The sequence below is a fragment of the Oryctolagus cuniculus genome, chromosome 16, assembly GCF_051225735.1.
Source record: "Oryctolagus cuniculus isolate XC-2025 breed Fujian yellow rabbit chromosome 16, ASM5122573v1, whole genome shotgun sequence".
In the NCBI taxonomy this organism is placed as follows: Eukaryota; Metazoa; Chordata; class Mammalia; order Lagomorpha; family Leporidae; genus Oryctolagus; species Oryctolagus cuniculus.
Genome location: NC_142882.1, coordinates 42401249 through 42414944, shown reverse-complemented (window position 1 = coordinate 42414944; position 13696 = coordinate 42401249). Strand labels below are relative to the sequence as shown.

The window sequence follows — 13696 nt, the reverse complement described above, 5'->3', positions numbered from 1 at the left end:
ATAGTAACTGCTTTAGGTTATTCAGAGCTCATAAAGATGAGTCCAGATTTCTTCTTTAGTCACTTTTCTACTTACCCTTATACAGTGTCACCTTCCTGTATGTATGTAAGTCTAAAGAGCAATGAAATGTGCTCAGACAGGTGCACTTTCTCACTGACCTAAACTTTGGATGTTATTGTTAAAACAAGCACTTAAAATATGAGACTGGAAGATCCAAGAGTAGTGTTACTTTAAGCTGAAATGATGGAGGAGTCACATTAGATTTATGAATCATGACCAAGAAGTTGATGTTATCAATAGCCAGAGAAATGCACAGTAATACATTTATATATAATGAAATTAAATTTGGGGTGCATACCTTCTTTATGCGTGGCCTTTTTAAAATATACTGCAGTATATATACTCTGGTTTATCTTCAGATTTTATAAATTTTCTGCCTTTTAAAGACACTGCAGCAACAACGCTAATAGTAATAAGAGCACAGTATATATGTGTCTATTCTTGGTTTTCTAAGCAGCCATTTTAAAAACAATAGGAGCACCACAGACCAGAAAATCCAGCCTGATTTTAGTGAGGCAGTGGTAAAGCCATCTAATCTTGTAACTTCAAGAATAATATGTGTATATGCATGGATGAATATGAATGGAGCACAATGATAGAGATAAGTATGCTTGTTTCTGGTTCCAAATGCTTAAATCAGAATGCAGACCTTTCTCAAAGCAAGTTCTTGTCATAAACTATATTTTTCTAAGCACAGAGGAAGAAAAAGAAGAGGAGAGTTGATGACATACGATGAAGTCATTTTTAATCCTTCAGCCTTATGTTTCTTCAAAACAAAGGGACATGAATGTGGATAATTAAAGTGAGGATGCATTCACCAGGCATTGATATGCTAAAATATTTATGAATCTTACATAGATTTCCTCTAAGAATCAAAGAATATAATTTTTAATATACAACAGTATGTGTACTGCTTAATTGCCACACTTTTATGTTATGTGTTCATTCTGGCTCCTAACTAATGTATCCACATTACATATAAATGGTTATATCTTATTTTCTTTAAATAATAGCATGCGAGGTTGGAAGATTGGAATCAAAAGAAATACTTACATATTGTGATTTAAAAAACTTGATTTTTAGACACTTTCCAAGATTCTTGAATAGATACGGTACTTTTTTTTCTAAGATAACTTCATGGTGTGTTAAAAATACACAAATGAAAGTTCATTGATTTTCATCTTAACACTTCCTGTAACGGATAGTAAGTTTCTGAATTAGCAGTGGTGTTACACATCACAAACCACCACCCACTTGTGTGTGTGTGTGTGTGTGTGTGTGTCTGACAGGAAATTTAACACGAGACCTCAGTTGTACGCTGCAGCAATGTGGGCCTTAGGGATGGTGCTGTACTCATCTTGTGTAACCGGAACTTTAAAGATTGTCATAGCGATGGGTGTGGAGCGAATACACAAAGAAAGCCTCCGACACAGAGCAACTAACCCTATAGCAAGAAGAATCTCTTTGAACTCAGATGTGCCAGAAAAATGATGAACTCCCTAGAGGAGCCAATATTATAATTACCAACATTGAAAACTCAGTCATCATCAAGATCCTTAACAAATGGCTTGAAGTTTTAATATCAAAAATGTCCATAAAAATAGCAAAACTAAATATAGGAGCCAAGGCATTTTTTTACAGGATCAATTTATTTTATTTTTGAGATGTTATATTTTTAATTTACATTATAGTCAAAGGCTTAGTGTTCAACTAAATAAAGAGTTCAACAAATAAAAAATAAAAAGATTATAAATAGACAAGGGCTTTAAACAATAGTAAATGATGTTCAACTTCACTTCTAATTTTAAAATAGTCACAAAATCATTAAAACTATAGTAGTATATAATTCTTAACAGCGTGCATTTGTCAAGCAAGCAAAATATTTATACTTGTTCTTCAAGTGAATCTTTAAAAATTGATGTCAAAACAAGTCCCACAGAAGGGACATCTTCCTGGAATCTCCTGGTTCTCTTTGCTTCTGCCCTTGGCAGGGCCACAGTGAAGCGGCAGGCTCACAGCTGCTGGTTGTTGGAACCTGACTGGGTGAGAAGTCAGTGCCACTAAGAGCCCCAATTCCGGGCTGCAAGTCTCTTGGGTTTTCCTTTTCTCAAACCCAGCTGTGTTCCCACGTGCCTTCTGTCTCCAATACTTGCAAGCAGTCTCCTGATGGGCCAGTGGCCATAGTTTCAGATTAGAGATAGGAGAACCCTACTCACTGCTCAACCCAGATATGCTTTTTAAAAAAATTCTCATTGTGTCTTTTCTGCCAGAACATGGGAGATGAGAGAGATGGGGGTAATAGAGTGACACAGGGACCTAAGACACACATGCACTCCTTGTCATGAAGTGAGAAGATAATCATTTCTGCAATAACCCATGGGGAGTGCCATGTATTTACAAACACATTTTGTTTATGTGTAGGTAAATAGCCCAATTAGGCAGGTGGTGTTAGTTTCATTTTAAAGTCTGGCCGGCACTGTGGCTCAATAGGCTAATCCTCCACCTGCGGCACCGGCACCCCGGGTTCTACTCCCGGTCGGGGTGCCGGATTCTGTCCCGGTTGCTCCTCTTCCAGTCCAGCTCTCTGCTGTGGCCTGGGAAGGCAGTGGAGGATGGCCCAAGTGCTTGGGCCCTGCACCCGAATGGGAGACCAGGAGAAACACCTGGATCCTGGCTTCGGATCAGCACAGTGCACTGGCCGCAGCGGCCATTGGTGGGTGAACCATCGGCAAAGGAAGACCTTTCTCTCTATCTCTCTCTCTCACTGTCCACTCTGCCTGTCAAAACAAAATAAAAAAAAAAAAGTTCAAGGACTGTGACTCTGCGATGAACGAATGAATGAAATAGGGAATGGATGAATCTCTAGGAAAAACTGCTTGGGTAGACTGGGGTAAGAGGTTGAGATCAGCAGAGGTCACTGTTCCCATCCATTTAGCAGTCTGTTTACACAAAGTAAGCTGCTTCACCGTCACGTGGGGCTTATGTTGGGGGTAGGGCTCTGCTGAAGGAGAAAGATGATAATTTTTAAAGAAAACACGAATGAGTAACAGATGAGACTTCATCATGGAGTGGCGGAACGATGGTGAGTCACAAGGATGATCAGGCTTTCTCTAGAAACCATAAACTCTGTGGAGGCCAGTGCCCCAGCTGCTGCCATGCGCTGAAGGGGCTTCCTGAAGCTTCGGTGCCCTTGTGTTCAGAAATCTGGATGTGATAGACGAACAGATAGGCAGAACTATAACTGGAAGGAGCTGGCTTAGGAAAGATTCAAAAACACGAATTTTTTCTATAATTATTCAAGAAATTTAAGCCATTATTTAAAATAGTTCTATGGAAAAAAGAAAACACCAAAAATTGAGTAGTTTTATATGTAAGTGCTCTCAGTTTTTAAGGAACTTACAAAAATATATAAATTCTTCCCCCTAAATAAGAAATGAAAGTTGGAGACCGTATACTTTTTTTTTTCAGTTAAGAATTATTTTGTTTATTTGAAAGAACAAGATACAGAGAGAAAGAGACACACAGAGAGAGAGGTCTTCCATTTGCTGGTTTACTCCCCAAGTGGCCACAATGGCCAGAGGTGGGCTGATACAAAGCCAGGAGCCAGGAGCTTCTTTAGGGTCTCCCATGTGGATGCAGGGGCCCAAGGACTTGGGTCATCCTCTGCTGCATTCCAAAGTGTATTAGCAGTGACCTGGTTAGAAAGTGGATTAGCCAGAACTGGAACTGGCGCCCATATGGGATGCTGGTGCTGCATGCCAGGGCTTTAACCTGCTAAGCAATAGTGCAGGCACGCTATTTGCTTTGGGGGTGGGGAGACAGAGGGAGAGAGAGAGAGAGAGAAAGGAAGAGAGAGGAGAGGAACAGACTGACAGAGAGAAAGCTCTCATCTTCTGGTCCAACCCCCTGTTACCTGCAATGGCCAGGTCTGGGTAGGGCTGTAGGCAGAAACTGGAAACTCACTGCAGCTTTCCCACATGGGTGGCAGAGAACCAACTACTTGAACCACTGCCCATTGTCTTGCAGGCTGTACATTCATCAGGAAGCCAGAATCAGGAACAGAGCGGGGACTGAAACCTAGGTATATGGTTATGGGATGCAGATGTCTCAACTGGCATCCTAACAAGTGCTCCTGGCAGTATCATTTTGACTGAGAGAGAGAGAGAGAGAAAGTGATATTCAGAAGAAAAGTAGTTTTCATAAATACAGGTGCAAAACTTCCAAACTGTTAGCAAACCAAATCCAATTATCTACTTAACAGTCCTAACAATGACTCTTTTAGGTGTCTACAAAGATTATACCAATAACTCAATAATCCAAAATTTTAATTGTGTATTCTCACATCAGTCTATTAAATGAGACCAACCAAACAGTCATCTCAAAAGATTCAGCAAAATGTTTAATTTTTGTTCACAATACAAATTCTTACCCTTCAGGAAGTAGAATGGACATTTTATTAGCCTCATAAAAGATATCAGTAAAAAAATTGGAAAGACAAAGAAGAACAAGAATATTCCTAAAACAATATTATCCTATTATATCCAATATTATGTGCAATTTCTGTAAGTATTGCACTTAAATTCAGGTGTAAGATACAAATGTTGTCTACAAATACCACTATATGAAATATATTGGGATGTTGACCAAGATAATGAAACAGGGACATAAGTAACAATTATAATTATTTGAGAATCACTAGTAATACCATTGTAGAAATCTAAATAAACATGCAAAGAAAATAAAGGCAATTGATAAAATAGGAGCGATATGAATGTTTATAAAATGAGTTTATAAAAGTCAGATATAGTTATATGCATCACCAACAAAAGAAGAAATATTAATATTAGCAAACATAATTTTAATATGTTCAAAATATCAAGACTATAAAACAAAAAATAATATGTCTAACAAAACATGGAAGGCCTATAAGCAGAAAATTAAAAACTTTAATGATGGACATAAATTGAACAATCCTATATTCATGGATGAGGAAACAATTGATATTATATAGATGATATTCTTCCAAGACTGATATATAGATTTAATGCAGTTCCAATCGAAATAATTATTGGTTTGTCTTTTTCTTATTTATGTTTTGGTGGAATATGACCATTTAGCTTTAAAATTAATTTGGGTTGACAAAGAAGAAATTATAAGCTGCTTTATGTAAGGAGGTGCAGATATCAGCAAGCTGTAGTATTTGTAAGTGTGTGTTATTGATGTAGAGATGGACAAATTCATGAAAGGAACAGGAAGAGAATACAGAAAAGAAATGCATCCATGTTAGATTTAGAACGGACTTTGCATGGAAGAAAGTTGAATTATTCAGTAAAGGAGAAGATGGATAAAATTGATAGGAAAATTGATGCACTACAGGCAAAAGAAATGCAGGGAGGGAGAGAAGAAAGGATGGGGGCAGAGTAGGGAGGGAGGGAAAAAGGAAACCTGCCTCACCTTGCAACAAGTGAAGAATTTCTGTCTTGAAAATAAAGCTGACATTTCAGATGAGTGTATATGAATCCTCTCCTGAACTCTGCGTAAGCAAGATTTTCTTATGAAAGTCTGGTCGAGGTACTGGAGACCATAGAAAAGTTGGTAAATTTAAATGCATTAATACTACAATCTGGTTCGCTAATGAAAGTAATTAAAAAAAAAAAAAAAAAAAACCTTTCAACTTGCAAAAGGCAATTTGAAAAATGTAGAAACTGGCCGGCGCTGCGGCTCACTAGGCTAATCCTCCGCCTTGCGGCACTGGCACACCGGGTTCTAGTCCCGGTCAGGGCGCCGGATTCTGTCCTGGTTGCCCCTCTTCCAGGCCAGCTCTCTGTGGTGGCCAGGGAGTGCAGTGGAGGATGGCCCAAGTGCTTGGGCCCTGCACCCCATGGGAAACCAGGAGAAGTACCTGGCTCCTGCCATTGGATCAGTGCGGTGCGCCGGCCGTGGCGGCCATTGGAGGGTGAACCAACGGCAAAAGGAAGACCTTTCTCTCTGTCTCTCTCTCACACTGCCCACTCTGCCTGTCAAAAAAAAAAAATGTAGAAACTAAAAGGAAATGGAATAAAGGACAAGTATAAGAGTTTTATTAACTAACAAGGTGTGTGTGTGTGTGTGTGTGTGTGAGAGAGAGAGAGAGAGAGAGAGTAGGAAACAGGGACAGACAACATGAGCAGACATTTCTCAGAAAGCAAATTCATGAAATTAAGATGTGTGACAACTTTAGAGAAGATGCACTCAGTGGAGTTCACCTGTTGTGTACCAGTGCAATTCTCTGGGAAAGAAATTGGCATCACCTTGTACAGTTGTGTGTTAGTAGATCTTCCTATGAAGAATCCACTACACACAAGCTCCAAGAATGTATTTTTTTAATAATAGAAAACTAATCAGTCCAAGGCTAGTGACAGGGATGTCCAAAGGTAAAGTCAAATAAATGGAATTTCACAAGAAGGTAGAGACAGAAAGAAATTAAGCTATGGCATCCAAGAATCTCAGTAGCAATGCTAGTGGGGACACCAGAAAGCAGAATGGAGTGTGGATGATGACACAACATAATAACCAGCTCATTGCTCAGAAGAGTGCTTGGCTTTGTGAATGATTAAAACAGGTGCTAGAGGGAAAGGGTTCAGATATATGTGTAAGCTATTGGTAGTATTCTACCTCCTGTGTGGACAGTTGTCACACATTGTTTATTATGTTACACATAACCAATAGGAAAAAAACATTTGAAATGTGTCTGGCTGTACATTTATACTATATAAAGAAATGAATGAAAGTTTCATGTTTTGCATTTTTGGGAAAATTTTTGCTTATTTTGAAAGGCAGAGAGATGGGGAGAGGGAAAGAGAGGGAGAGAGAGCGAGAGTGAGCGAGCTAGCTCTCACTGCTGGTTTACTGCCCAAATGCCCACAACCACTGGGACTGGGCCTGATCAAACCAGGGAACTGGAATTAAATATAGGTGTCCCTTGTGGATGTCAGGAACTCATTGGTTGAACCATGTTGCCTTCCAGTTTCTCCATTAGCAGAAAGCTAGAACTGGAGACGGGATCTGGACTTGAACTCAGGCGCTAAGATGTGAGATATAGGTACTCCCAACAGCATCTTAGCCACTTTTGCCAGATGCCCCACCCCATGTCTTAATTATCCATGGCTATTATCGTCACATAATGAGTTTTGGTTAATTTTTATACAATTTCTATTATATTGATGCACTGTTGATGCTACATTGACAAATTATTTCTTTAAAGGGCGCAAATGCAGAGTTTGTAAAAATAATCTTAAAAGATAGCTAGATAGAAATGAGTGGGAAGGCTTCACAGAAGACCTACATCCCCTGTGAACCTACGAAAGTATGCTCCACTCACAAGGAAATAGGAAAATGTGTTTTTGGCAGGGCACTGCTTTTCACTCGGTATTAAAGAAATACTACAGAGTTGTTTGTTTGTACTGTTGGGGTTGCAGAGAAATCGACACACACTCAGCAGTGAAAGGCTTCAGAGTGATTTGCTGGTGCAGAACATTTTCCCCCCAGCAGCCTTCAGAATCACCTGCTCACACACGTGTGTCTCAGACTGTTAACCACAGCACTTTTTTTTTTTTTGGTGATAGCAAAATGCAAGGAATAGTTTAAAAGTCCATGGAGACAAATGATCTATCTATTCTTGCACAACACTCATTCATACATCAGGATGTGACACTGGAATGTCATGCTGTGACATGATGGGGCACATAGCATTTGTGACATGCTGATACAGAAGGAGCTCTCAGACACACGTTAGGCAAAGAAAGAACACCAGTAAATGAAATGTACAGCACGATCCCATTCATGCTGAAAGTGGATGAGTAATAAGGATTTACATATCCACATCCGTATATATAAATATACAGGAAACTGATTCCGATAGTGTCATATTAACTTTGTGAACAGTCGCTGTCTCTGGGGGATGCAAGGGAAAGAAATTTCTAAAGTTTCTGTCTTGTTCCAGTTCTTCTGTTGCAATCCGATAGCATATATGACTGTCAAACTGGCTGCATTACCTACTGCTGTGACTATTCCCAGGGTAGCTGAGTTAATGAGTTTGCAACGGGAAGCAGCAGGTGTTTTCTATAGCTGACCCAGCAATTAAGCTTGAACATTCAGGGGCGGAAAACCCGGTTTAACAGGTCAGAGTGCAAGGTGATGTTGGGCTCCTATTTGCGGGATTCTAAGTCCGAAGGAAATACTGAAGCATTTGGCTATCCTCCGTGAGTGGCAGGCATCTAACAATTTGAGCCATCACCTGCTGCCTCCAAGGGTACATCTTATTAGAAAGCTGGAATCAGAAGCAGAACCCAGGCACTCGGATAAAGGGTGCAAACATTGTAAGTAGCATCTTAGCTGCTGCAGCAAATACCTGCCCCTCAGAACAATTTTTGATTGACAAGAATTATTACATGAAATAGTGGATAAGGGTACAAAAAATTTTGAAATTCAAACGTAGTTTTTTGAGATAGGCATTTTACATGAACTTTTTGAAGGATATGAACTACACATTATATCTGGGAGCATATCTTATCGAAAAGTATAATAATTTATCAGTTTTTAAATTTCAGAGTTTATGAAAATATATTTGACAAAGAAGTTAGGATATATATTTACTAAATATGGAATAGGTTACTACAAATTATGGTTAAGTGATATGTAAAATATCAGTGGAGTACTTTCGTTCCTAAAATAAAAACGTATTTTCTTGGAGAAAATGCTAATAGCACAAAACTGACATAGTTTAAAATATCAACCAGGTACCATAATGTGCTTATTTTTCAGGTTAAACTTTTTCCGTGATGTTCCTGACTTCCGAGTGTTAGCCTGTGGTGGAGATGGAACTGTGGGCTGGATTTTGGATTGCATAGGTAATGAGGATGCATATTTAATGTGACTGGCGTGAGAATGGTAACATTCCGTTCTGTTTTGTGTATCCCTGTATCCAATAGCTATCTCTCCATTTCATTAATTAGCATATCTTTGTATGCAAGGACATTATTGGATAGCTAATGAGTTACACATTATTTACTAGTTCAGTTTATTTTTCTTTAGTTCAAATTTTAACTGATATACTAATTTTGCAAGTGTCTAAAAGTCTTTCCTTTCTAATCCATTTCTCATTGAAGTTGGTAATTCTTGAGAGATGTTTTTGGATCAGGCTCTAGACAATCTGCTTGTTTCTTTGTACCAAAGCTATCTTAGCACTTCTGATGAAGTCTATGCCAGGTAGATGTACTTACTTTATTTTTATTTTTTTAAACTTTTATTTAATAAATATAAATTTCCAAAGTACAGCTTTTGGATTACAGTGGCTTTTTCCTCCCATAACTTCCCTCCCACCCGCAACCCTCCCATCTCCCGCTCCCTCTCCCATCCCATTCACATCAAGATTCATTTTTAATTCTCTTTATATACAGGAGATCAATTTAGTATATATTAAGTAAAGTTTTCATCAGTTTGCACTCACACAGAAACACAAAGTGTATAGTACTGTTTGAGTACTAGTTATAGCATTAATTCACATTGAACAACACATTAAGGACAGCAATTCTACATGGGGAGAAAGTGCACAGTGACTCCTGTTGTTGATTTAACAATTGACACTCTTGTTTATGGCGTCAGTAATCTCCCTAGGCTCTTGTCATGAGCTGCCAAGGCTATGGAAGCCTTTTGAGTTCGCCAATTCCCATCTTAATTTAGACAAGGTCATAGTCAAAGTGGAAGTTCTCTCCTCTCTTCAGAGAAAGGTACCTCCTTCTTTGATGGCCCGTTCTTTCCACTGGGATCTCACTCACAGAGATCTTTCATTTAGTTTTTTTTTGTTTTGTTTTGTTTTGTTTTTTTTACCACAGTGTCTTGGCTTTCCATGCCTGAAATACTCTAACATGAACCTTAAAAACCTTATTCTCTGTGTACATTCATATAATTATCATCAGCAGTAATCATCATCATCACTGTTTTATTTATTATTTACTATCTGATAGTCCTAAATCATCTCGTGTCTTCCTTAGAACTCTGTTCCATAAATTCTAACAGTAATCCCTTTTAGCAATTTGGAATTGAAGACCTAGAGAAGCTGAGTGGCTAGACCATCATCTTAACAGCTGTGAGCTGACAGAGCTGAAATTAGAACCCACTCTTAAATCTTATCCTGTATTGTCTCTCTAGTTAAATGTAAATAGACTTGTTTTTATAAGTAAACAAAACAGTTAGATGATTAAGAGTAAAATATAATCATGCATCGTAAGAAAAATCTTGGCAAGGCTCAAAATTTGTCTGCTTTTTCAGACCTGGTTAGTTATCATAACCAATTACTAGTTGGAAAAACAGATCATGAGTTGCCTTTATGAAGAGATAAATCCAAACCAAGTGTTTATTTTTTAGATCTCATTTCAATTACTGTGTCCACCAAATCTTTGCTAAAATAGTCCCTTTCACAAAAAAGATTTAATTCAAATTTTTACTCTCTCTCTCTATAAATTTTAATGCACTCCTATTTAGTCAGTGCCAGTGAGGATATTCTACTTTTTCACACACTGGAAAACACTCCAGTGAAAAATGAATATAGGGGGGCCAGCACTGTGGCGAAGCAGGTTAAAACTCTGGCCTGAAGCATCGGCATCCCATATGGGCACCAGTTCTAGTCCCGGGTGCTGCACTTCCAATCCAGCACTTTGCTATAGGATGGGAAAGCAGTAGAAGATGGCTCAAGTCCTGGGACCCTGCACCCAGGTCGGAGACCAGGAAGAAGCTCATGGCTCCTGGCTTCAGATCGGTACAGCTCTGGACTTTGCGGCCATTTGGGGAGTGAACCAGCGGATGGAAAACCTCTCTGTCTGTCTCTACCTCTCTGTAACTCTGTCTTTCAAATAAATAAATCTTTCAAAAAATGAATATAGGTTATCAAAACTTTTGGTAAACATATAACAACTTTGACTTACTGATTTATAATAAAATAGTCACAGTGAAAACTGGTCTTTCCAAATAAAGCATTACAGTATTTATATGATCTACCCTAGAAGAAAAAAATTCAGGAATTGAAAAAGTTAGTTAGAAGTAATTTAAAAGTATCTGAGAACTTGTAAGGATTTTAGAGTGGAAATAATTTGAATTTTGCATTGCTTTGATTCCAAAAACTGAATTTTGGATTTTTTTCATTGTGGCCTGCCCCTCTGTCCTTACACATTTACACACATTGATTTTTGAAGGGGTAAGGAGGGAGGAAAAAAAAGAGGGAGAGAGTAACATACATCGTGAAATATGTATTTCATGCCTATGATAATAAAGGCATGCAACGTCAGTGTCAGAAATCTTTCTTGCTCTAAAGCGGAAGCACAGTGTGATGTAGATTTCAGTCTCACAGGAAGCCTACCAATCTCCCACGGATCCAGCTGTTCATGTGGTGTGCTCTGTGCTCTGACACAAAGCTGCACCAAAGTGCAGGACAGAACAGGGCAGTGCCAACAACTTATGCGCTTTTAGATTTCAGTGATTTTCAGCTCTGTCAATCCTTAAGGTAAAATATGCCCCATGCTGACGTTGTTTTAAATAAAGTACTTTATTTGGGAGTTAAATGGGAACTGGTTCACTCTGGTCATGTCCCTGAATGGACAATGCATCTTCAGAAAAGTTGATGGAAAATGTATACTATGAAAAACTACCCATCAATTTCAATATTTTTGCACCAAAATAATTTAATTGCATTTTTACATGATCTTTTTGAAGTATCCTTATTTCTTTCTTTTAAGATTAATTTATTTATTTGAAAGAGTTAGAGAGAGAAGGAGAGGCAGAGAGAGAGAGAGAGAGAGTTCTTCCATCTGCTGGTTCGCTCCCAAGATGGCCACAACAGCCAGAACTATGCCAATCCGAAGCCAGGAGCCAGGAGCGTCTTCCAGGTCTCCCACTCAGGTGCAGGGGCCCAAGGATTTGCGCCATCTTCTACTGCTTTCCCAGGCCATAGCAGAGAGCTGGATTGGAAGTGGAGCAGCTCAGACTCGAACTGGCACCCATATGGGATGCTGGCACTGCAGGCAGCGGGTTCACTTGCTACGCCACAGTGTCAGCCCCCCTCATGTTTTTCCATGCTGCTTAAATCTGCCTCCCTGAGGATTTTGATTCAGATTATAAGCAAGCATAAAGTACACACCTCAATTGTTAGCTGAGTAAAAATACTAAAAGGCTTTCTTAGCAAAAAATCCCTGACACCTTGTAAATAGTCTTTGTTTATGATTTATCAGTTGTTACAGATGCATGCAAAATAGGATTGTTTATGTCTCTGAAATGCAATATTTTTCAGGTTATAAGTACCTATTGGAATTTCATCATTTAATGTCATATTGCCTTTTCTTTTTCTTTGCTATTCTTCTGAGTTCAAGATTTCACTTCAATTTTTGTTTGTTTGTTTGTTTGCTTCCACAGAAAAAGCCAATGTGGTCAAGCATCCTCCAGTTGCTATCCTGCCTCTTGGCACTGGCAATGATCTGGCAAGATGCCTGCGATGGGGAGGAGGTAAAGCAGCCCCAAAACCCAGAAACACAGCACTGGACGTCCCACCCCCACAAAGAGCACATCCAGTGTTGCCTCACTGCATGATGCCTGCTGTGCAAATAACAGTATAATGGGTGCCACATGTTTGTGTTTGAACAGCAGTTTGGGGTAGGAAACAAATGGTGGACAGAAAGAGTGTAGGTGCTAGCTTTGATCTGATGCTAATTACTTGGCTTGTAGAGGAGAAGTTTCCAAATCTATTGAGTTTTTTTTTTTTTTTAGATTGATTTATTTATTTGAGAGGCAGAGTTACACGGAGAGAGAGAGAGAGAGAGAGAGAGAGAGAGAGAGAGAGGTCTTCCATCCGCTGATTCACTCCCCAAATGGCTGCAACGGTCAGAGCTGCACCCATCCAAAGCCAGGAGCCAGGAGCTTCTTCCAGGTCTCCCACATGGGTGTAGGGGTCCAAAGCATTTGGGCTGTCTTCCACCACTTTCCTCGGCCATAGTATAGAGCTGGATTGGAAGTGGAGCAGCTGGGACTCAAATTGGTACGCTTGTGGGTGCTGAAGGTGGAGGCTTAACCTGCTGTGCCATGGCACTGGCCCCAGAATTTTGTTTTGTTTTGTTTTGTTTTGTTTTCTTGTTTCAAAAATGAAGTCATCTTGAATAAACACCAAAGTAAGGTTCAGAATTTCAAATCACAAAAAGAGAGAAAGGTGAATGAATGACTATTTTAGGAATGAACATTAGTAATATTTGATCTTCGAGACTCACTTTATGCTAACTAGTGTGTTCTATACTTAGAATACAGAGATGAGAATGGGGGAAAAACAGATCCTTGATACTAGTGGGACATAAAGTGAATGTAAACTATAGGATTTTCTAGCAACAAATAAACAGATAGTTTGCAGTGCAAGGCACACATCATTGAGGAAATGACACAGTGGAGAAACCTAATGGCTGAGTAATGATACACCCGTATAAACGGAGACTGGATGTCACAGGCAGAAGGAACATCAGGTTCAGAGGCCCAGAGATGGCAAGGTATATGACTACTCAGGGAACTGAAAATGTAATAGGGCAGACGGAGCAGGGTCGGTGGAGAAAGGCTGTTTCAAGATGAA

The 13696-nt window shown here is 39.2% G+C and overlaps 1 protein-coding gene across 13 annotated transcripts in view; it reads left to right on the top strand.

Moving 5' to 3' along the window:
* The window catches only part of DGKB (diacylglycerol kinase beta), a 781129-nt gene that overhangs the window by 326312 nt on the left and 441121 nt on the right, over positions 1-13696 (top strand). For all 13 annotated transcript variants that reach the window (XM_089315158.1, XM_089315157.1, XM_089315159.1 and 10 more), the window contains 2 exons: positions 8863-8948; positions 12502-12591. In XM_089315158.1, coding sequence (XP_089171284.1) covers positions 8863-8948; positions 12502-12591 — 176 coding nt within the window. The remainder of the gene's footprint in view (positions 1-8862; positions 8949-12501; positions 12592-13696) is intronic.